This window comes from Myotis nattereri, assembly GCF_964212035.1.
Source record: "Myotis nattereri genome assembly, chromosome: 15".
NCBI lineage: Eukaryota > Metazoa > Chordata > Mammalia > Chiroptera > Vespertilionidae > Myotis > Myotis nattereri.
Genome location: NC_138090.1, coordinates 4,652,783 through 4,673,986, shown reverse-complemented (window position 1 = coordinate 4,673,986; position 21,204 = coordinate 4,652,783). Strand labels below are relative to the sequence as shown.

At 44.1% G+C, this 21,204-nt stretch overlaps 2 protein-coding genes across 7 annotated transcripts in view; one reads left to right on the top strand and one right to left on the bottom strand.

Annotated features, from left to right (window-relative positions):
• The window catches only part of FTO (FTO alpha-ketoglutarate dependent dioxygenase), a 442,045-nt gene extending 426,805 nt beyond the window's left edge, over window positions 1-15,240 (bottom strand). For 5 of the 6 annotated variants that reach the window (XR_013996928.1, XR_013996929.1, XM_081108555.1 and 2 more), the window contains exon 1: window positions 15,149-15,240. Coding sequence is in view for 4 of the 6 variants with exons in the window: in XM_081108555.1 (XP_080964681.1) it covers window positions 15,149-15,235 (87 nt within the window). In the remaining 2 variants the exon portion in view is untranslated. The remainder of the gene's footprint in view (window positions 1-15,148) is intronic. The other variant, XM_081108557.1, reaches the window with a different exon arrangement.
• Window positions 15,241-15,511: 271 nt separating this feature from the next.
• Window positions 15,512-21,204, top strand: part of RPGRIP1L (RPGRIP1 like) — a 76,674-nt gene continuing 70,981 nt past the window's right edge. The window contains exons 1-3 of the mRNA XM_081108552.1: window positions 15,512-15,561; window positions 18,557-18,648; window positions 20,245-20,392. Of these exons, the coding sequence (XP_080964678.1) occupies window positions 18,564-18,648; window positions 20,245-20,392 (233 nt within the window). The 5' untranslated portion in view covers window positions 15,512-15,561; window positions 18,557-18,563. The remainder of the gene's footprint in view (window positions 15,562-18,556; window positions 18,649-20,244; window positions 20,393-21,204) is intronic.

The window sequence follows — 21,204 nt, the reverse complement described above, 5'->3', positions numbered from 1 at the left end:
GGGGCCGGCCGGATGGAAACCTCCTCTGACAGCCCGATCATGACGAGCGCGCTGCAGGCCAATGCCCGTCACTCACCACCATCGCCAACCTGCTCCGACCGCTGCGCAGCGGCTAAGCGGAGGGTCAGAGGTGAAGCTGCGAGAAGCCGGCAACGGAGGGCAACTGTCACGCACGGCTGCCTCCTGCGCGGCGGCGGGGAGTGGCTGTCTCCCCCGGAACATGCAGAGCCTCCTCCTGTCCGGGCGGAGACGCGTCTGAAGGTCCTAAATGAGACCATTGCCAATTCACGAGGCTCCACACCGACAGCCTGCCATTCAAGCTGTCTCCGATTTGACTTTTCTTTCCCTATTTCAAGTCACAAATGCATGCAAAGCACACCGTTAAGCAGCAGGCTTCAGCCGGGCTTTTAAGCATGCCATGTTTTAGACGCCTAGGTAGCCACAGACACATACACGATCTCCGATCCTGAAGAAGGGAAAGAGAATGTGAAATCTGTTTATTCCTCTTGTAGGGAGTTTCTAAGTGTACAATTAAAGTGTACAATTAAAAATGGCACCGAAGAATCCAGGCGTCCGTTTTCCAGGAATGTTCAGAAGTGTGTACAATAAAAAAAAATAATAATCGGAAAAAATATATCATTTCATCTTAATATTATCATCTCACTATGATAGCATGTGACTATAACTGTATATATAATTTCATTTCACGAAAGCGGTATAATTTTTAGTACACAGTGACTTATCAAAACATTTTTTGTTTTGGTCTGCTCACTAAAGAGGCAGGGCTTAGCATATGACATAAACACATCCATCTGTAATTCTAAGTTTGAGATCTTATGCCTTCTGTATGGAGTGGATGCCCGTGGCCCCACTCAGATGTGTGTATTAACATATATTGACAAAGAGATTTCCCCCTGATCTTGATTGAGTAACCAGGAATGTCTCCTCTTCTTTAGAAGCCGTTACAATTGTCTCTGAAAGTGACTGGCGTGGAGCCAGAATTAAGTTGGACAGATCTTCTTATAGCCTTTTCACCAACAATGGGCTTTCCGGCCACAAATAGAGCCGTAAGCAGCCCTCATCAGAGGCAGCCTTTAGTGGCACGAACTTGAAAATGACCCTTATAGAAAGGTGCAGGGCGACATCGACTGCAGCACTAAAGTCACTCCTTAAGCCCTGATCACTATCACTTCCTTAAGTAAGTCTGGGGAGCGAAGATAACCTCGCAACGGTAAGGAACAAGAGAGGCTAAGACACACCATTATTAAAGCTTGTACGGAGGTCAACTAATTGTCCTACGCGCGAGCAAAAAGAGCTCAGCTAGTGTCTGACACAGAGCCACGGGGAACCACGCGAAGTTATTTTGCGTGACCTATGAGCACGCATCAATCTCCCACTGGCTTGCTTCTCTTTCCTGAGGGGTCATTTTAGGGGGAAATTCCTCACTTCTTATTCAGGCATCCATGGAGCACAAAATCAAAGGCCGAATTCAGGGGCAGGGACCTCTTCCCGCAGTCCCTTCACCTGAGACCTGGGCGGTACCTCAAAGCTCAATGTGGATGGATAGAGGGCAAATGAAAAGAAGTACTTCTTAGGCCAGCACGGAGTCCTCTAATGGCACTCAGAACAAAAATTTAAATGGCTTCAAGAGCAGATTAGCTCATGAGCCGGTCGCAGATTCATAACGAGTAACAGAAGTAAACCAAGAATTTAGAAGAGGCGGGTCTCTGAGCAGACTGACAGGGACCAAAGCCCAATGCTTGATTTATTAAAATGTCAGCACGTTCTCTACTATGGGAAAAAGAGGGTATCGTACCCGAATCTGTCGTCAGCCCCATAGTCGGAGGGCTGGGCCAAATTCCCTCCTCCGGCCTTGCTGCTCTGTGACTTTGCCTAAAGGGCTCCCCACTTCCTTCTTCCAAGCAGATGAAACACAGAAGTTGGCTGGACATCAACCTGTGGTCATAAAACCCACCATTTACTTTCCATCTTCAAATATCTTCTGGGGGTGGGCATGGCCGTAGGCAGGAATAAGGCAGGCAGAGGACTCTCAGGTTTGAGAAAGTGAGCAGGACAGTTTTCCCATGAAGAGGAAGGGCTAGACCTCATCTCCTATCTCCCTAACCAGAACATAGTAGATTCTCAATAAATGTCTGAGGAATGAATCAATAAATGAATTTCTCAAGAGTCCTTGTCAATCAATAAATTGAATTCCTCGATACTCCACCATTCTGAACTGGGATGATGGACAAAGGAATACACCAAAATGGCACTTTCTTAGAGACAAATGCAATTGATTCATACGTGATCCATTTTCCCCATTCATCCACTATCACTCCCCGCCCACTCTTCTACATAGCCCAAATGTCAGTATCTACAAGGTTTTTTCATTAAATATAAAGATTATAATAAAAACTAGAGGCCCGGTGCACAAAATTCGTGCACGGGTGCAGTCCCTAGTCCTGACTAGTGATCGAAGCACGAGCATTCGGTGTGGAAGGGCAGGTCCCACCTGACCTCTTGGCCCTGGGCAGCACCTGGGCCCCAAGGCCCCCACAAGCCCCCTCTGCCTGAGTCATCGGGCCCGCACCCACCTTGGCCTGGCGCCACCCGCTCACCTGCTCCACCATCCCACTGCAATCCCGCTCTCATCAGGGCCCATCGGGGCCAGCAGCACCTCCACTGCTGCCTGCTGCCAGCCCGGGCTGCCGAAGCCCACCATGTTCCGCGCCACCCCCTGGTGATCAGTGCGCGTCATAGCGAGCAGAACTCCTGGTCAAATTCCCAGTCGAGGGGACAATTTGCATATTAGGCTTTTATTATATAGGATGTTATTGCTGGATTCGGCAGCATTCACAAGCAGTCAAATCAGTGGCTCCTGCTGGTTCAACGCTCCACAGACCAGGAGAGGAGAAGAACTCCCACACGCAGTATCTGTTCTAGGCGCTGACAGCAGCCAGGGGTCCCATTAGACCTGGACCAAGGTGACTCTCCCTCCTCTTACGGGGTGCCTTTCTGTTAGGTCCTCAGGGGTATAATGACACGGCATCTAATTGTGTTTATCTTTCCTCCGTAAATGGAAGCAAAAGCCACATGCTTAGAGCTCAAATAATCTTAGACGCATTGCTACCTGCTCATGGTTGGGGAGGGCAGGGAACAAAGCTGACTGGAGGGACTGCTCTTCTCTGTGTCTGATTCTGCAGGGCGAGATGCTTCCCTGAAGGCCCTAAGCGCTTGAAGATCATTAGTCTGCAAGTCTGAGCTAACCCAGGAAGGTGGCCCTGTTTTCCCCCACTCTCAGCTGAGCAAGAGCCAGACACACTCACCTTGCCATATTCATTGTGCACCCAACTGTTCAGCGTCAGGGGTACCAGTTGCCTCCAGGTCATGAAATAATACTAAAAACTTGATAATCATTCATTGATTTAGTTTTCAGCATACTATATCATTTGAATCCAATGGGAGCATAAAGAGCTATTTGTGAGGTCAACCACGGTACAGACAGAGGCTGACACGCTATTGATGGCGAGGTGGAGAGAAATTGCTAAATACAGCAGATCGATACCTCGTTTCACTGTTACAGCCTTCTGCAGACATAAAATATCTATCTTTACAGCTACAAAAATAATAATAATGAAAGTGGGAGATAAATGCTTCCCTGAAGGTAAACTATTTGATTAGCTGAGGGCAAAGGTGACAGCAGCATTTACACTAAAGTAACTTTATAGTCTTAAATAAAAACAGGAGGAAGAGCAGGAGATGGAATGGCCAGAGGAGTCGGGCCACTTCGGCGGCTAAGGAAAAACGCTTCTGAAACGCACAGCACTCGCTGGCTAAAGGGCCGCCAAAAGCTAAGGCTTTCCGGCGGTCTGCCGTGCAGCTGCCTGAGCCCTGGTCTGCCTTACATATACATACACAAAGCACTTCAAACAAAAGGCCTGCTATTGTTGATGGAGAGCAAATCAAGGGTTGAAGGTAGGCCGGCCAGTGTGGCTCAGTGGTTGAGCATCGACCTGTGAACCAGGAGGACAAACTTTGATTCCTGGTCAGGGCACAGGCCCGGGTTGCGGGCTCGATCCTCAGTGTGCGGCGTGCAGGAGGCAGCCAATCCATGATTCTCTCTCATTATCGATGTTCCTCTCTCTCTCTCTCCCTCTCCCTTCCTCTCTGAAATAAAAAAAAATAAAAAATTTAAAAACAATTGAGGGTAAATAAATGCTCTGTAAAGTAAAAACAAAAAACACAACTTTCAATCTCTATGTGCTACCGTTTGCCAAGAAATGTTATGAGTCAACTATATCATACCCTGGTGGATATGATGTCCTTCAGTGAATGCTGTTCTAAAAGAGAATATTTAACAATTACACAGAATACTATTATCACTCTGCATTGGGATTAAAAACAACCTGTTATCAGCGCTGGCCTGCGTGGCTCAGTTGGTACGTGCCCTTGACCGGAATCAAGTCCGCAACCCTTCAGTTTGAGGGCCGACACTCTATCCAGTGAACTAAACCGGGCAGAGCCATATTTAAAAAAATAATAACAATATCTGCTCCAAAGACCTTGATCGTTTCTATATTGGGGAATGGGGCTGGTGGAGTGGTGGATAAGACACCAGTAAAAGCTTTCTACTGTACATCGTTTTTCTATCTATATAACATGTTGACTGCTTAATATTCTCTTACATTCATTATCTTTTGACATCTCAGCTGAAGCAGGGAGGGGAGTTGAGGACAATGCCCATTTTACGATTGAAGAAACAAGAGAGAGATTGAGGGACTCTTAGCAGAGATGACCTAGGTAACGACAGACAGAATCTGAGAAGCCAGCCTCCCAACGACAGCGAAGGGCTCCCTCGCGGACAGCAACTGCTATCTCTAGTGAAGAGCCATGGAAACAAACAAACAAAACAACAGCGAGCAAAAACGGGCTCCTAGAAACACAGGACAACCTGATGGTTGCCAGAGGAGGGCGGGTGGAGGGATGAGTGATAAGGCGAAGGGGAATGTAGTCACTGACAGTGTGGTAATGTGGCCTGGTGACAGATGAGTACTAGACGTAGTGTGCAGATTACCTGGTAAGATATATAAATGTCGAACCACTATGCTGTGCCTTGAAACTAATAAAATACTGTATGCCAACTATCCTTTAACAACTTTTTTAAAAAGCGTAGAAGTCTACACAACACGATGAAAAGTGTTGGAGTTGGTTAATTCCTGTGTGGGGTTGGTGGGCAGGTGGGTGGGTGGGGGTGTGATGGGTGGGGTTGACATTGAAAGGTATCATTAAACTCTGACCATTAGAATGGTGTGTCAAGAATAACAAAAGAAACAGAATAAAAAGCGTATCTGAGTATTCTGACATTCAAATTAGTCAGTAAATGTAGTGGGAATAACGGGTTAACCATTTGGGAAGAGCAAGATAGAGAACTACTCCATATCATACTAAAATTCTAGATGCATTAAAGAACTATATGAAAAAAATTAAAACATAAAATAACTGCAAGGACATACAGGTGGCCATTAATTGGATATGTAGGTGGGAAAATTTCCCCCATATAGACACAAAGGAAAACTTTTGAATAACAAAATCCAAAAGGTAGAAGTCAAGCAATATACAAACTAGGAAAAATATTTCCATCACATGATTAATAAATAATATCCCTAGTCTAGGAAGTATTCTTATAAATCAACAAGAAAAAATAAATATATATTAGTAAAATGAACAAAGGAACTATAGTGGAACTATATTTGGCCAATAAACACGGTAGGAGGGAATTCAACCATACATTTAATAATTAAGAAAACACAAACTCACTCAGCAATGAGCTCCTACAGCATTGCTTCCGTACTGGCAAATATTTTTATGTTATGATGACTCGCAGAGCAGAGCAGAAACCGGCATCACTGTCTGGGTGGCACTGGACAATGCAAACCAAAACCTTTACAAATGTTAACCTGACAATCCACCTTCTTCTTATGACCCTATGGAAAATACCAGAGATTTGCACAGAGATTTATGTGCTAGAATAATCACCGAAGGATAATTTGATTGATTGATTTTTTTACATTGATTTTTTTTACAGAGAGGAAAGGAGAGGGATAGAGAGATATAAACATCCTTGACAGAGAAACATCATCAATTGGCTGCCTCCTGCACACGCCCTACTAGGGATCAATCCCACAACCCGGGCATGTGCCCTGAATAGGAAATGAACCAGTGCCCTCTTGGTTCATGGGTCAGCGCTCAACCACTGAGCCACACTGGCCAGGCTGAAGGATAATTTATAATAGCAAAAAAAAAAAAAAAAATCCAAATGATGAGATACCATATAATTGTAATGACATGGAAAATATTCACAATAAAGAGCAAAATACAAAATAGGCACATTATGATTCCTATTGTTTAAAAATACATCTTATATAAATACGTGTCCATATATTTTATATGAAATTGGGATCATACTGCATATATTGTACATATAATAAGCATAATAATATTTTAAGAAATACACCAGTGTGTATACTAAGTAGCACAGTGGTTATCCCTGGAGGATTACAGGAGACCTTTTAAATTCCTGTTTGTTTGTTTTTTCTATATTTTTAAATTTTTCTAAAATAATAAATAATTACATAATCAGAAAAATATTTTAAATAAGGAATTCTTCACTGTCTTATATGCCATACACATTGTGGTCAAACATTTACAAAGCTGTCTTTCATAAGTCACATGTGAAAATAATCAAATAATTTCATTGCCTCTAGCCACATCCATGGCAATAATAGTAGCTAATGACTATAGTGCACTTATATATGCCAATAACTATCATTATACTTAATAGCAGACTATTACTTAATATTCTTAATACTAAAATAATTCTTAATGCTAGAATTCTAGTATTAGCATACTTAATGCTAGAATACTAATATATGCACATCACTATTCTAAATGCTTTATATCTATTCAATCTCTTAATCTTCACAGCTATTATTACCCCCATTTTACAGATGAAGGTTGAGGCTCAAGGACATCAGGTGACCTGCCCAAGATCTACCAGCCAGTAAGCAGAGGGTGTGGGGGTAAAAAAAAAAAAAGGCAGCCTGGCTCCAAAATCCATGCTCTTCACCAGGACAGGCTCCAGTTTCTCCTGACAAACTATTCTCTAAAACAACAAGACTGATTATACTATACACGCCAGGACATAAACAAGCTAATAAACACCATCCCCTTCCTTTAAAGTGGTCTCCATGGGAAACTCTATAGAGACCACTGATCAAACACTTGTACACATCTTTCCTTTGTCTCCAGGGGGCAGTAAACAAGCCTCCTGTGTGGGGGGTGGGCGGGGGGAATGCGGTCTCTTTCAAACAGCTAGCAATCATTCACACACAAGTCTGAAAGTGTGATTAAACTGCACAACTCTGCACTTGGTAATAAGGCAAGAAAAGCCGAGGACCTGATTTTAATCCTGTGCCCGTAAGTGGCATCCACTCCCAGGAACTGCATTCACAAGTGGATCTGAACATTGACCATGCTGCGTTCTTGCAATTATTTGTCCGTAGCCTATCTCCCTGCTGAGCTGAGGTCCTCAGTGGCAAAGACTGTATCTGACTCATCCTTGAGTCTCCAGCCCCGACCACAATTCCGGCACACAGAGGACTAATTTCTGAATGAACTCTACAGAGAAGGCCACGCGAATGCTTTAAGCAATGACAATGTATTAGAATAAAAAAAATAGGTTGCCATGAGGGCATCTGAGTCTGTGTACAAATAAACATATAAAGTATGTGGGGACTATACTGAAGAAAAATGGAAATTTTAAGGAATAATTCCTAAAATTCTAAGTATTAAAGAAGATAGAACTCAGTTTGAATAGGTCTTCCTGTAATTATAATAATATGTAGCTGTAGTCATTCCTCACAAAACACAAGGGCGGGGTGGGAGGAGTAGATATGCCTCATTGTCTCAAAAGCAATCTACCGAGCCAAGGATGCAGAAATGACCATAAACTTTCTCAGGCAATGATGCAAACGCCCATCTGCTGCGCCAAAGCCACCAGGCCGCATCCAGCCTATGGGTTCAATCGACACAGCGCAACCTGGCGCCTGAAATATAAATCAAAGCACCTCGCATCCTCGAGGACGTATTGACATTTGCTACCTGCAAATGTCTACTGTGGGCAAGAAGGGCCTGTTTTTATTTACAGCACGCACCGCGGACGGAATGTAAAACAAGATGCTTAATAAATCCAGGGGCCCATAAAACACCCGCATAACTCAGGCAGCGAGGCAGCCGCTCGCTCCTTAATTAAGTGGGTGATGTTCTGTTTAAAACAAAAAGACAACCCTGGGCTATCGCCGAGATGAAGCGCTCCGTGTGGCGAGGGGAGCGCCGCCCGTTTCCGGGGCAGAGGCTTTCAATCATGAAAAATAAACCGCCTCACGGTGTGTATTCAATAGTCAGCAGACAGGCAGGACGCAGACTGATTTGGGTGAGCGCATTCTCAGTTATAACAAGTAATTTTACAGAGGATTAGTATCTTGATGGTCTGATCAATATGAGGCCCGGCTGCTATTACAGATGAAGAGAAAATTGCCCCTCTGGTAATAAAGTGTGCGTGTCTTCGTTCCCCTTCATTTGCCGAGTCCATTACGGTAATGGCTCCAGCATTAACAGCTGGGACAACTTAAGCAGCAGCGGGCTGATGAATTTAAAAGCTGGCCGCACCGGCCACCGGGCCCCGGCCCTGCCTTTCGGTGTGCATGGGCGACTCCTCTGCCAGGCCGGCTCCAACCCCGGGATCGTGTTTTAGGAGAACAATGACCACGCTGTCCCAATTATTGTCTCATTAATGGTGTCGCCAGCCAATACCGCGACTAACACGGAAATCGCTCCCAGCGAATTGGCTGCTGATTCGGAGAAAAACAGGCACGCTGTTTACCTAAACAACACGAGTGACATGACAACGGGCCAGAGTTCACGCACGCTGCAACGCTGGCATTTGTTGGCCGGGTGCTATTCCCAAGCAAAACAACGCGGAACGTTTATGCTGATGACAGTAAAAAAAAAAAAAAAAGAAAAATTAATTCATCAGCAATTTTCCATCTCTATTTTCAAAACATGGCCAAGTGGAAAACAGTGAGATGATGGACGCTGCACTTGGGAACAGAAAATCCGTATGAGGATGGCCTCGGGACGTGAATTCTGCCGAGGGAGCTAAGGGGGCCCATCAGCCCACGCTGTATTATTCTTGCAGAAATGCCGGCCCTGGAGGCTGGGCCTCGGATGAGCCCCTCACTGACTGACGGTGGCCGCGGGCAGGCGAGGGGCTGACGGGAAATCAGAGCTCCGAATGTCCTGACCACAAGCAGTTCGGAGCAGACTCGTGCCCTGGGAATGCGTCTCCTTTTCGGACCAGATGCAACCTGACGTGGTCCTCCGCACCCAGGTTTCCATTCGGTTTCTACCGGCCGTGAAGGTCTCCCCCGCCACTTGTCCACATGGCAGCTCCTTGACACAGAGGACGGCATGGTCGCTTTGCAGGCAGGTCGCTCCCAAAACCACAGGCCGCGTGCGTGATGGCATGGCAACGGGACAGGTGCGTGGAGCATAAACAGAAATGCAAGCCCACAGCCCCGACGCCAGGTTCGGCTTTCAGACGTGCGTGGGCCGTGAGCGGAAACCCGGCACCAGGGACAAATGTTTGGATGCAGGTTCCTAGCTACGCAAATCCTAGTCCCCTCAATGTGCCCTGACCCAGCCCAACTGTCCCCAAGAGCCCTCCCGGCTTGCATCGGAAAATCAGCTGGTGAGAAAACGCTGTAAAATGTTACAGAATCGGTTTGTAGGACATAAGGTTTGAGCGAATGGCATTCACAGAACTCTAAATTCTCCTCTAAACAGCGCATTGTTTTTTTTAAATATATTTTAATTGATTTCAGAGAGGAAGGCAGAGGGAGAGAGAGAAACATCCATGATGAGAGAGAAGCATGGATCGGCTGCCTCCTGCACACCCCCTACTGGGGATCAAGCCCGCAACCCCACCATGTGCCCTGACCGGGAATCGAACCTTCACCTCTTGGTTTGTAGGTCAATGCTCAACCACTGAGCCACACTGGCCAGGCAACAGTGCCTTATTTTAAGGTTCCAAATGTACCATCGATATATATCTATATCTATATATGTATATATATAAAATAGAGAGATATGCTAATGAACCAGGACGCTGTAACGGGTCAACCTGACAGAGGAGGTGGTGCATGCAGCGCCGGGGGCGGGGCAGCAGGGGCCTCTGTGCGCCTGCCCTGGGGAGGGCCTGATCAGCAGCGGCCCTGGCTGCTTCAAGGGCCTGAGACGGAGTGGGCGGCACCACGCAATTTCAAATTGTGCACAATTCTAATGTCTACAATACTACACACTACACAATTCTAGTGTCTACAATAGAGGTCTTCCCTTCTAGAAGTCACAAAGTCACCCTTTAAATATACATTTGCCAAGAAATCTACCATAATAAACTAACAACCACGAAGTACACCAAACCTGAAGGGGAAACCAGCCGTTTAAATGTGAAAGAGAACAGTAGGAAACAGTTGCTGGCCGTTGCTAACACATGTGTTAAACAGCAGAGTCTTGTGTCTCGAAATGAACACGGTGTTGATATGGAATGTGAAGTCACTGACAACAGGTAGAGCAGGGGTCCTCAAAAAACTTTTTAAACAGGGGGCCAGTTCACTGTCCCTCAGACCGTTGGAGGGCCGGACTATAGTTTAAGAAAAAACTCGTTGGCTGCTAAGCAACAGGCAGTGGCAGCAAAAACACCCGGCCGGCCGCATGTGGCCCCTGGCCGTAGTTTGAGGACCCCTGCCGTAGAGCATTTAACCAGTTTCCATTATTCCCCTCAGGTTCCAGATCCACCTAGGACAGGGGTGGGCAAACTTTTTGACTCGAGGGCCACAATGGGTTCTTAAACTGGACCGGCGGGCCGGAACAAAAGCATGGATGGAGTGTTTGTGTGAACTAATATAAATTCAAAGTAAACATTAGGTACGGTCTTTTTTTTTTTTTTTTAGTTTTATTCATTTCAAGCGGGCCGTAGTTTGCCCACGGCTGAGTCCTATTACAAAACCTAATGACAAGTAACAGGTGATGCTCATGATTCTTTCGCTTGATGAATACGGAAGGCTGACTCTGGTCTGGAGCCATGTTCATTTAAGTGCTGGGGACAGAATGGTGAAGATCAAAACCAAAAAGATGTGGGTCCCTACTTTCTTGAAGCAAACGGCCTTGGAGCTACACGCAGCCACAATAAATCCTCTGATCCAGGGAGCCAGTGTGATGCTACTAAGAGTTCGCATGTAACATGTACCAGACGCCGGCGGCTCTCAACCATTCCATCTTTCTTCAACAGATAAACGTCTCTTCCGAGCGAGACACTCACCAGGTATACTGGAGAGATGGAAGGATTAAAGAGACACGTGCTGACTTCAACGAACCCCAGGGTTGTTTCAAGTGCCTAAGTGTTAAACGTGTTAAATAAGTGTCTAAGACTTTTCCCAAGTGGCAAATTTCATGTGCAAAACCAACAAGAGGATTAAGAAGATCTAACCCTACCCGGTTTGGCTCAGTGGATAGAGCATCAGCCTGCGGACTGAAGGGTCTCAGGTTCAATTCCAGTCAAAGGCACTTGCCCGGGTTGCAGGCTCCTCCCCAGTAGGGGGCGTGAAAGAGGCAGCCGATTAATGATTCTCTCTCATCATTGATATTTCTCTCTCTCCCTCTCCCTTCCTCTCAGAAATCAATAAAAAAAATATTTTAAAAAAAGAGATCTGGAAATCATAGAAAGTAACAAGAACTTACTGTTACTCATTAGTTTAATTTTCAGTGAAGGTATTTAAAGTGATTTGGAAGCTAGGAACAAATTAATCCTTCTGTCTAGAAGAGACAATCAAAACTACTAAATGGTGATTAAAGCCTGACCCACACCTTGAAAGAGATGTCAAGAAAAAGATCAAGATAAACTTGGGGGAGGGGGAACAGAGTAGGATCTGTCAGGCCAAGTTTTAATTTTCTTAAATCCCCTAGTCATTGCCCCATCATCAAAAATGCCCTAGCTTTAGTTTCCTAAATTACCATCAGCCAAATGGGTGAAATAATCAAGAATAATCCAGGCTGAAGGTAGAGACCAAAAGAACCTTCTCAGGACCTCGCTAAAAGGCCAAAAGGCAAAAAATAAAATTGAAAAAATGAGGTAAAAAAACGCAGTGAGTACATACATAAATAGCAAACTTCCTTTTACTAAGTTATGTTTTATAACTCATTAAACCTAACATTTATCTTTTTAAATGATATGAAGGCAGGTGTCGCCAAAAAACAAAAAACTTTATTAATGGTTTTTTTATTTGAAACAGCAAGTTTATCTATTCAGGACTCTGAGCTAATCCATGTGTGACTAAATCTAAAAGCATTAACTCCTGGATGCTTATCACCTGGTGATGTCAGTGCCAATAAAGGTACCAGATTTAGCACAAGCCAAATGATTCAACACAGCACCCACTAACACCTCCTGGTTATTTAATATCTTTAGCTGATGGCCCTCGGGTATTGTTCTTGATTTAGATCTATTATTCAAACTTAACTTAGTTATTATAAAAATTTTTGCTATTAGAAATCTTTATTTTGTATAGCCCAATGTTATAAAGACACTCCTTTAAAAATGTTGATCAGCCCTAACCGGTTTGGCTCAGTGGATCGAGCGTCGACCTGCAGACTCAAGGGTCCCAGGTTCGATTCCGGTCAAGGGCATGTACCTTAGTTGTGGGCACATCCCCAGTAGGAGGTGTGCAGGAGGCAGCTGATTGATGTTTCTCTCTCATCGATGTTTCTAACTCTCTATCCCTCTCCCTTCTTCTCTGTAAAAAAAATCAATAAAATATTTTTAAAAAAAAATGTTGATCAATGTTTTGAAATGATCGCTAAGGCCTATAAAATTTATATATATAAAAGCCTAATAAACAAATTGTCCTCTCGGGAGTTCAACCGCTCACTATGACGTGCACTGACCACCAGGGGGTGGTGCGGAATGATGGAAGGCCTCCAATGGGCCCTGATTGCCAGCCAGGCCTAGGAACCTACCTGTGCATGAATTTTGTGCACCGGGCCTCTAGTTTTCATATAAGAAACTACAGAAGATGTTTAAGAATACTTTTCCTTGGACAAATATTACAATGATCACTGAAGCAGTATTAGATAAGAGTATTGCCCTTGAAAACATTCTAGTTAAGCAAGGTGGGGGTTGCCCTGTTGTTAATACTTCTGTTTCAAATAACAGAAGTAAATACTTCTGTTTCAAGATAAACTTGCTGTTTCAAATAAAATACCATTAATAAAGTTTTCTGTTTTTTGGCGACAGCTGCCTTCATAACACTTAAAAAGATAAATGTCGTTAGGTTTAATGAGTTATAAAACTAATAACTCAAGAAAAGGAAGTTTGCTATTTATGTACTTGGATAAAACCCCTCCGATAAAATAAAGTTAGAACTAAATATAACCCAGGCCCTGCTCTTAAAGAAGCATGATGACAACGCAGGGTTCCTGTGTTCTGGTGAGCTTGCTCAGATGTGGCCTAAGGCTCCTCAGGAAAGAACAAACTATTTTCCTTTCTACCTGGGGCATGATATACCAGGAATGAGCCCTCCTGGCCTCAGGGACTAACAATGGCACGAAATACTCAAAATGAGTCACCTGATAATAGAGGGCCAGTGATGTTTTTAATAACTGATCAGTGCTGTTTTCTGATCATTGCTTTCAAGGAAAGAGCTTGATCAAGAGAGGGAAAATATAAACAATAATATAATGGAGCCACTTCTAAAATGGAGCCAGGGCTGTCAAGCCAGGAGAACTGCCTTTCAAGTAATGTTAAAAAGAGGAATGGGACTCACTAGTATAATTGCTGGAATGGTTTCAATTGTGGAGACGATTTGGGGGGGTGGCAGGAGGAACTCCGTAAAATCGACCCTCCCCAACATAACTTGGTTTCTCCCTTTCCTGGGACTCCCTTACTTCTAATATGTTAATCAATTAGGACAGGTACCTGAAAACTTAAGTAAAAATGGGGAGGTTTGGGGGGCGCGGGGGGTGGTTAAAAGATCAACCGAAGGACTTGTATGCATGCATATAAGCATAACCAATGCTTATTTTTTGTTATGGGGTGAGGCCACAACATTAGTAACAAAGAAACAGAATTTCCGGAGGATGAGGCCCAGAAATCAGGATTTTAAAAAGATTCCCAGGTGATTCTAATGTGCAGCCAAGGTTGAGAACCACTGGTATAGAGTGAGTGCATACCAATAAGGAAACTACTGTACCAGTCCATTAGAGATGGTGATAACATGGGCCAAGGTGGAACTGGAAAAATGTGGATAGATTACCAATACATTTAGACAAACAAACAGGACTTGATTTGGGGGATGAGAGAAAGGAAAACACTCAATTCTTCTGGCACTCAAGTCTTCATCTGTAAAACAGGATTGTTGATACTCCATCTGTATACATATCTATCTTGCAATCCGCTGCGGTGAGAATATGAAATAATATAAACAGTGTGAACTCAATGCAAGCCTGACATGTGATCAATGCTATTTTTAAAAACTGCGATTGCAATTATTATTTTCATCCCATGGAACGGCAACTACTAGAGGCTGAACTCCAACAGTAGGTAACAGGATTGTAGTTAAATGTTCCTATCTGCTGTGCTGAAAACAGAACGTATCCGTGGTCCACTGAGACAACTGTTCCAAAAAACATACCTGACCTCACTCCTCCGAAATTATTACCAGAGAGAAAGGCACAGCGGGTACCATCACAGTCATCTGGGAGTCCGGTAAACTGAGGCACAGGAGTAGCTACAGATTCACCCAAGGAGTTAGGTGCAGAACAAGCAAATGGCTGTCTTCCATTTGTGAGCGGATCCAATAGGACCAGGCCTGCACGAATGTATAACCCACAGGGGCTCTGGTTTCCTTGCTGACAAGGCCCTTTCATGCTTGGCTTCAGACCGCGCGTCGGCTCGCCCTCCAGCCGAGTCCCTCCGGTTCCCTACCCCTCGCTCCAAATGCACGAAAGACCCCAGCCTCCGGAGGGCCCCACATACCTTAGCTTCGCGTTCTCGTTCCTCGGGAGTCGGGGTTCGCTTCATGCTGCCGCTACAACCTTCTCCGCCACCGCCAGGATTGTACATTCCCTCGCTCTGGACCCCGCCTCCAGCGTGTAGTTCTCTCGGCGTCCTGCTCCCGTCCGCTACTACGCTACCCTAGAGCCGCGGGAACTACCACTCCCAGGCTGCACCGCGGCGGCACCCGCGAGCGCCTTGGGATCTAGAGCACTAGAATTTCCCAGGTCCCACAGCTGGGCTAGCGTAGTTCGAGGCCCTGAGAACTGGCCGGGAAGGAGTCCCCGGAAAACTACATTTCCCAGGAGGCAATGGGGACTGCCATGTTTTTCCCATGCTCCTCTCGGCCGTCGGCGCTATGGCAACGGTTAGCTAGCCGCGGGGAGAAAGTGGCGGTGAGTACTCTAGGGGAGGAGAGGGCGATAGAGGTGGCCGACTCCCTAGCTGCAGCGCGGGCCGGGGTCCTGGGGTCGCTCCACGGCCTGGAGAAGGTCCCGGGGTTCTGCTCGCGTGAAAAAGAGCCTAGCCCGAGAAACCCCCACATCGTCAAGGCCGGAGCCACACCCCGCCCCACGCCCAGCCCCGGTTTGAAAACGTGCAGCCCAGACCGAAACCCTCGCTGAGGGCCGTAGATGCGAATTGCAGTGCTTATCCAAGCCCTTGGATCGCTCACATCCTAAACACAGTTCGCTTATTTGACCTGGGCGTGGAGCTGCTTCGTGCACCCGTAAGCCTCCCGAGTGGCCTATTGTTTAATTATTTGTACTGGTCTGTTTTCCGCCTTTAGTTAGCCCATAGCCTGTTACCTGCATAAAGGCGGGGACTTTGCTTAGCATTTTAGTCTCAGTGCTTTGTTCATTCAAGAAATATTCGCGGTGGTGCCCACTGGTGCCAGGCACTGTACCCCACCAAGTGTGAACTAGACAGATGCCTGCCTCAAGATGCTCGTTGGTACTAGGGAAGACGAACTAGAAATGAACCAGTAAAACAAAATAATTTCAGACAGAGATGACTGCTGGAACAGCAATAAACAGTGACTAAATTGGGAGGAAGAGGCATCTAGCACAGGGTGATGATCAGGGAAGTGGCAATGGAGCTGAGCCCCAGAGGATGAAGAGTCAGCGAAGGCCTTGAGCAAGGCCAGGGTACCTGGGTTTGGGGAACCTAAAGGACAACAGGCTGAGAGGAGCATAGTGAGCATGGAGGGAGCATGAGAGGGTGGTGGAGAGGCCTGGCAGCACTGCACGGGGCTTCTCAACCTCAGTAGCATGGGGGGCCGGATACTTGGGATTCCTGTGCACTTCAGGATGTTTAGCATCATCTCTGACCTCTAGATGCCAGTAAGAGGTCACTCCCTCTTCCCACTGGTGACAATCAAAAAAGTGGCTAGACCAGCGGTTCTCAACCTGTGGGTCGCGACCCCTTTGGGGGTCCAACGACCCTTTCACAGGGGTCGCCTAAGACCATCGGAAAACACATATATCATTACATATTGTTTTTGTGATGAATCACTATGCTTTCATTATGTTCAGTTTGTAACAATGAAATTGGGGGTCACCACAACATGAGGAACTGTATTAAAGGGTCGCGGCATTAGGAAGGTTGAGAACCACTGGGCTAGACAGTTACTTCTCAGATGTGTGCCATGTGGGCAAGTTACCTAAGCCGCGTCCCCGTGTCTTCCTTTGCAGAGTAGGAATCATTTGCGTAACAACCTCACAAGGACAGTGTGAGATCTTTAATTCACATAAGCAGAGCACTTTGAAGAGTGCCTCGCACAGCTCAGGGAGCACTCAATGAATGCTAACACCATCATCAGTCTTATTATAAAAGCCGCCATTACTCTATCATGGAAAAGGTACCCTTTTTACAAAAGTCCTGGGTTTAAACTTCTGGGTAATCTGGTTCCTAACATTGACCTTTTCTGTAGCGCTGTCTGCAAAAGAGCTAGATGCCCACCCAGGCAAACGTCCGTTAGCTGTTTGTGTCACAGCAAAATGCAGAGGTTCTCAGCCTTTGATCGGTTATTACAAAAGTTAGGACCCCTCCCGCTAAAAGATACTGCATATACACGTAAGCGTAGGAGATTTTGTCAACCACGTCGGGGTCCACACACCCTGACGCTCCGCCAACACCGTTCATTACAACTATTTAGCGAATGTCTGCTGTGTGCCAACTCTGGGCCAGCCTCTGAGAGTACAGAGGTGAGCAAGACCAAAAAGCTTGCAATTTGCTTGGACTCGATGGCGAACCTTTTGAGCTCGGCGTGTCAGCATTTTGAAAAACCCTAACTTAACTCTGGTGCCGTGTCACATAGAGAAATTTTTTGATCTTTGCAACCATAGTAAAACAAAGACTTATATTTTTGATATTTATTTTATATATTTAAATGCCATTTAACAAAGAAAAATCAACCAAAAAAATGAGTTCGCGTGTCACCTCTGACACGCGTGTCATAGGTTCGCCATCACTGTTCTAGGACCAACATTTTAGAGACGGAACCTCTGCCTTAGGGCATCTCCACTGACAATTCGCATTTGGCTTTCAGGGTAGATTGAAATGAAAATATAAGCGTACTAGACATGGCATGTGAATTGGATCACTCACAGCCACATACAAAACTCAGCCATGTGTGCATCTCTGTAAAGAATAGAAACTAAAAATGCCAGAATTGGCTGGACAGCCTGTATGCTGAAGGAGAAAGCCCTGGGACCTGGACCTCGTGACAACAAAATCCACCCCAGTTGGTGAATTTGTGAAACCTTTTTTGCAAAACTTCTAACTACCCATGCATTTGCGCAACAAGCTGAAAATTAACATTCAGGTAATATTGTCATCCCAGGCAAATGTGGTAGATGCTTTTAATTTACTATCTCACCCTCAGCATCACTCTGTGAGATGGGTATTATTTTTTTTTCCATTTTTAAATTAAGGAGCTGAAACTCGGCAAGGTTAGGTGACTTGACCAGCTACCAAGTAATAGCACAACCATTTGAATCAAGTTCCTGACTTGCGTTTTTTCCAAGATATCTGCTTTCTTCGGGGGACAGGGAAGGGGAAGAAGGGTGGGGAGGAGGTGTTTCTAAATTTAGGAGAGTTTGTTTTTGTTTCAGATAGAGGAATAAGAAGATGGGAGAAGGAAGAATGATAATCTGACCTCATTTCCTAAGCAAACTACAGGAAATATACTGTTGAAAGGAACACTGTCGCCATGATTCAATGTAGTATTACTTTTAAAATGGGAGCTTTCATCTTCTTCAAGCTGCACATGTGGGCAATAAGATGTCCATTAAAGTTCTAGTGCCTTATTCGTTTTATTTGGTTCATTCCATTGCATAGTTAATGTTATAACTTGGAAGGATTTTATTTGAATTTTCTTTTTCTCCACAGATAGGCCATGTCTGGTCCCGCTGATGAGACTGCAGGAGACCTGCCTGTGAAAGATATAGGCCTGAACCTCTTTCGAGCGGGAGGGTTACAAGGTACGGCCAGCTGTTATTTATTACAGTTATGAACTTTGATCAGTAACTTCTTTACTTTTAATTTAAAGTATTTTTGATATTTATACAAACCAAGCCGTTTAAGTAACTATATAGCTCTTGATTGGACTAAACGAGAGGATGGAGTGTTTAGAACAACATATGGCATTTTACTGCATGCATCAATTATCAACAGCTCATAGAAAATGTAAAATCCCCCTCTGTTCTGATAAAGAATTGTTATAAATCATCTTTTTAAAATTCCACACATCAGTAGAAACTACAGAGAGTATCAGGCCTCCAACCTGAATTGCCTGGCTTAAATCACATTCGCCATTAAAACGTTCCTTTACGTTCACATTTTATAGGGGAGGAAATGCCATATTCAAACATTTTCTGTCTTTCAAGTAGAGTATCTCAAAATGGTTTGTTTACCCACGTGATATTGACTTTAAGTTATCAAATTAATATACACTGAACGTTTTCTTTATCCTTTTATGTCTCAGTGGTTGCTGTAGAGCTAAAGAGCACTTTCAAAATAAGAAATGAAAGCATAGCTTTAAGGAATGTTGAGCTGTGTTTTTCTTTGTGCGGACGGTGTGTCAGCCGCGCCGCCATACCACTGCATCTGTCACCGAGAAGCTGTGACATCAGATATATTCCATGAAGGCATGCTCACACACCTGTTCGTCAGAAGGGTGCCAGTGGGCACCTTGAACTACCACCGAAAGGTGGTCAACACATTGTTCATTGAAGAAGATAAATTTGACTATCCAGTTTTTATTGTTAAAAGTAAAACATGTATAAGCTTTGCTTTAGATTTTTGGCAGGGTGCCAGCGGTTCAAATGCAAATAAATTTTAAGTGTGCAAAGCTCTGTATTGGGATTTGATACCCTAATTCAATTCCTGCCCTCAGTTTCCCACCAGAGGGCTTTAATCTTTGTCCATTTGTTCTCTGTTTCTTTTGGAGGATTGCTGAAAATCGACCGACTTCACAGTGATATGGAAAGTACCAAACTTAAGCATATGTAAAAAATATCATATACACATGCTGAAAGGTATAAAAGTTCTTTAAAGATATTTAAGATAGATTATAAATAATTTGTGAAGGGTTTCTCTTTTGGTCTTTCGAATCTTATATAGTTTATTTTCTATAACCCAATACCCGTGGCTCAGAAAAATATCTTGATCATGTTATGTTCACCAGATTATTGTAAAAACTCTTTGTAAAAAAACCAACAAAAAATTTCTAGTTTAGTTTTTTCAACATTCAGTATATAAGTCGAAAACCCATTATTGAATCAGAGTTCCAGCTTACATCTTAAAGAATGGTTATTTGAATCCTTTTTTGAGTGGTTATTATTATTGTTCCTATCCTTTAATATTGCATATAAAGTATTAATAGCAAAGGTTCTTATTCTCACTTCCGATCAGTGATGTGAACAATGCTATAATATTTTCAAAAGCAGTCTTAATTGTGGGTCACAAAGGGAAAAATCTGAGATGAGTGCATCTGATCTCATATTAATGTCAACGGTTATCATGCTTAGAAAGTAGTTTAAGTGATCCCACTCTGAATGATCTTGGCATTTTTGCAGAAACTTCAGCAACACAGACGATGAAGTCTCACCAGGTCATCGTGTCACGGATCAGTCGTGAGGAACTGGAAGACAGATTTTTGCGTTTGCATGATGAGAACATGTTACTTAAACAGCATGCCCGCAAGCAAGAGGATAAAATTAAAAGGTTATGATAAAAAGCTTTGAGCTTTTTTTTTCCTCACTGTAAAGTTTTGGAGTATTTGCTTTTTTATAAACTTAATTGAAAACTCCACCTTGAATCCTTTTTGTAGCCAGGCAGGTTGTAAATAAATACCATTTTTCAAAAATGGAGACTCTTAAAAACTATAAGAATAAACCAAGAGGATTATAAGTGTTTATTATGCCCGAAGTTGCTGTTTGAAAGGGAGAGCTCCTAGCTAAGGGTGCCGTGCGTGTATCATATCTATAAATAACTTCGGGTTTCATATTTATAGTTTAATAAGCAAATGGCCAAAGCATCTGTTTTTTTAAACGTCTTGATTTTAAAATGAAAGTTTTAAAAAGTAATTAGCTATTTTAACTTGTTAAAATGCATGTGTCCTTGAACTTTCGGGTTTACTAATGAAAACATCACTTCAGTATCTGGAACACATTTAACTTCGCTTGAGTTAGTCTAGACCAGTGGTTCTCAACCTTCCTAATGCCGCCACCCTTTAATACAGTTCCTCATGTGGTGGTGACCCCCGATTTCATTGTTACAAATTGAACATCATGAAAGCATAGTGATTCATCACAAAAACAATATGTAATTATAGATGTGTTTTCCGATGGTCTTAGGCGACCCCTGTGAAAGGGTCGTTTGACCCCCAAAGGGGTCGCGACCCACAGGTTGAGAACCGCTGGTCTAGAGTCTGTATTGATCAGAGAGTCTCAGCCGTTTCTGAAGAAAGAGTGTCACTTCCGATTTGCATGCAAAAATTTCTGCACAGAAGATTTCGTAAGAGGCGATATTCCTTC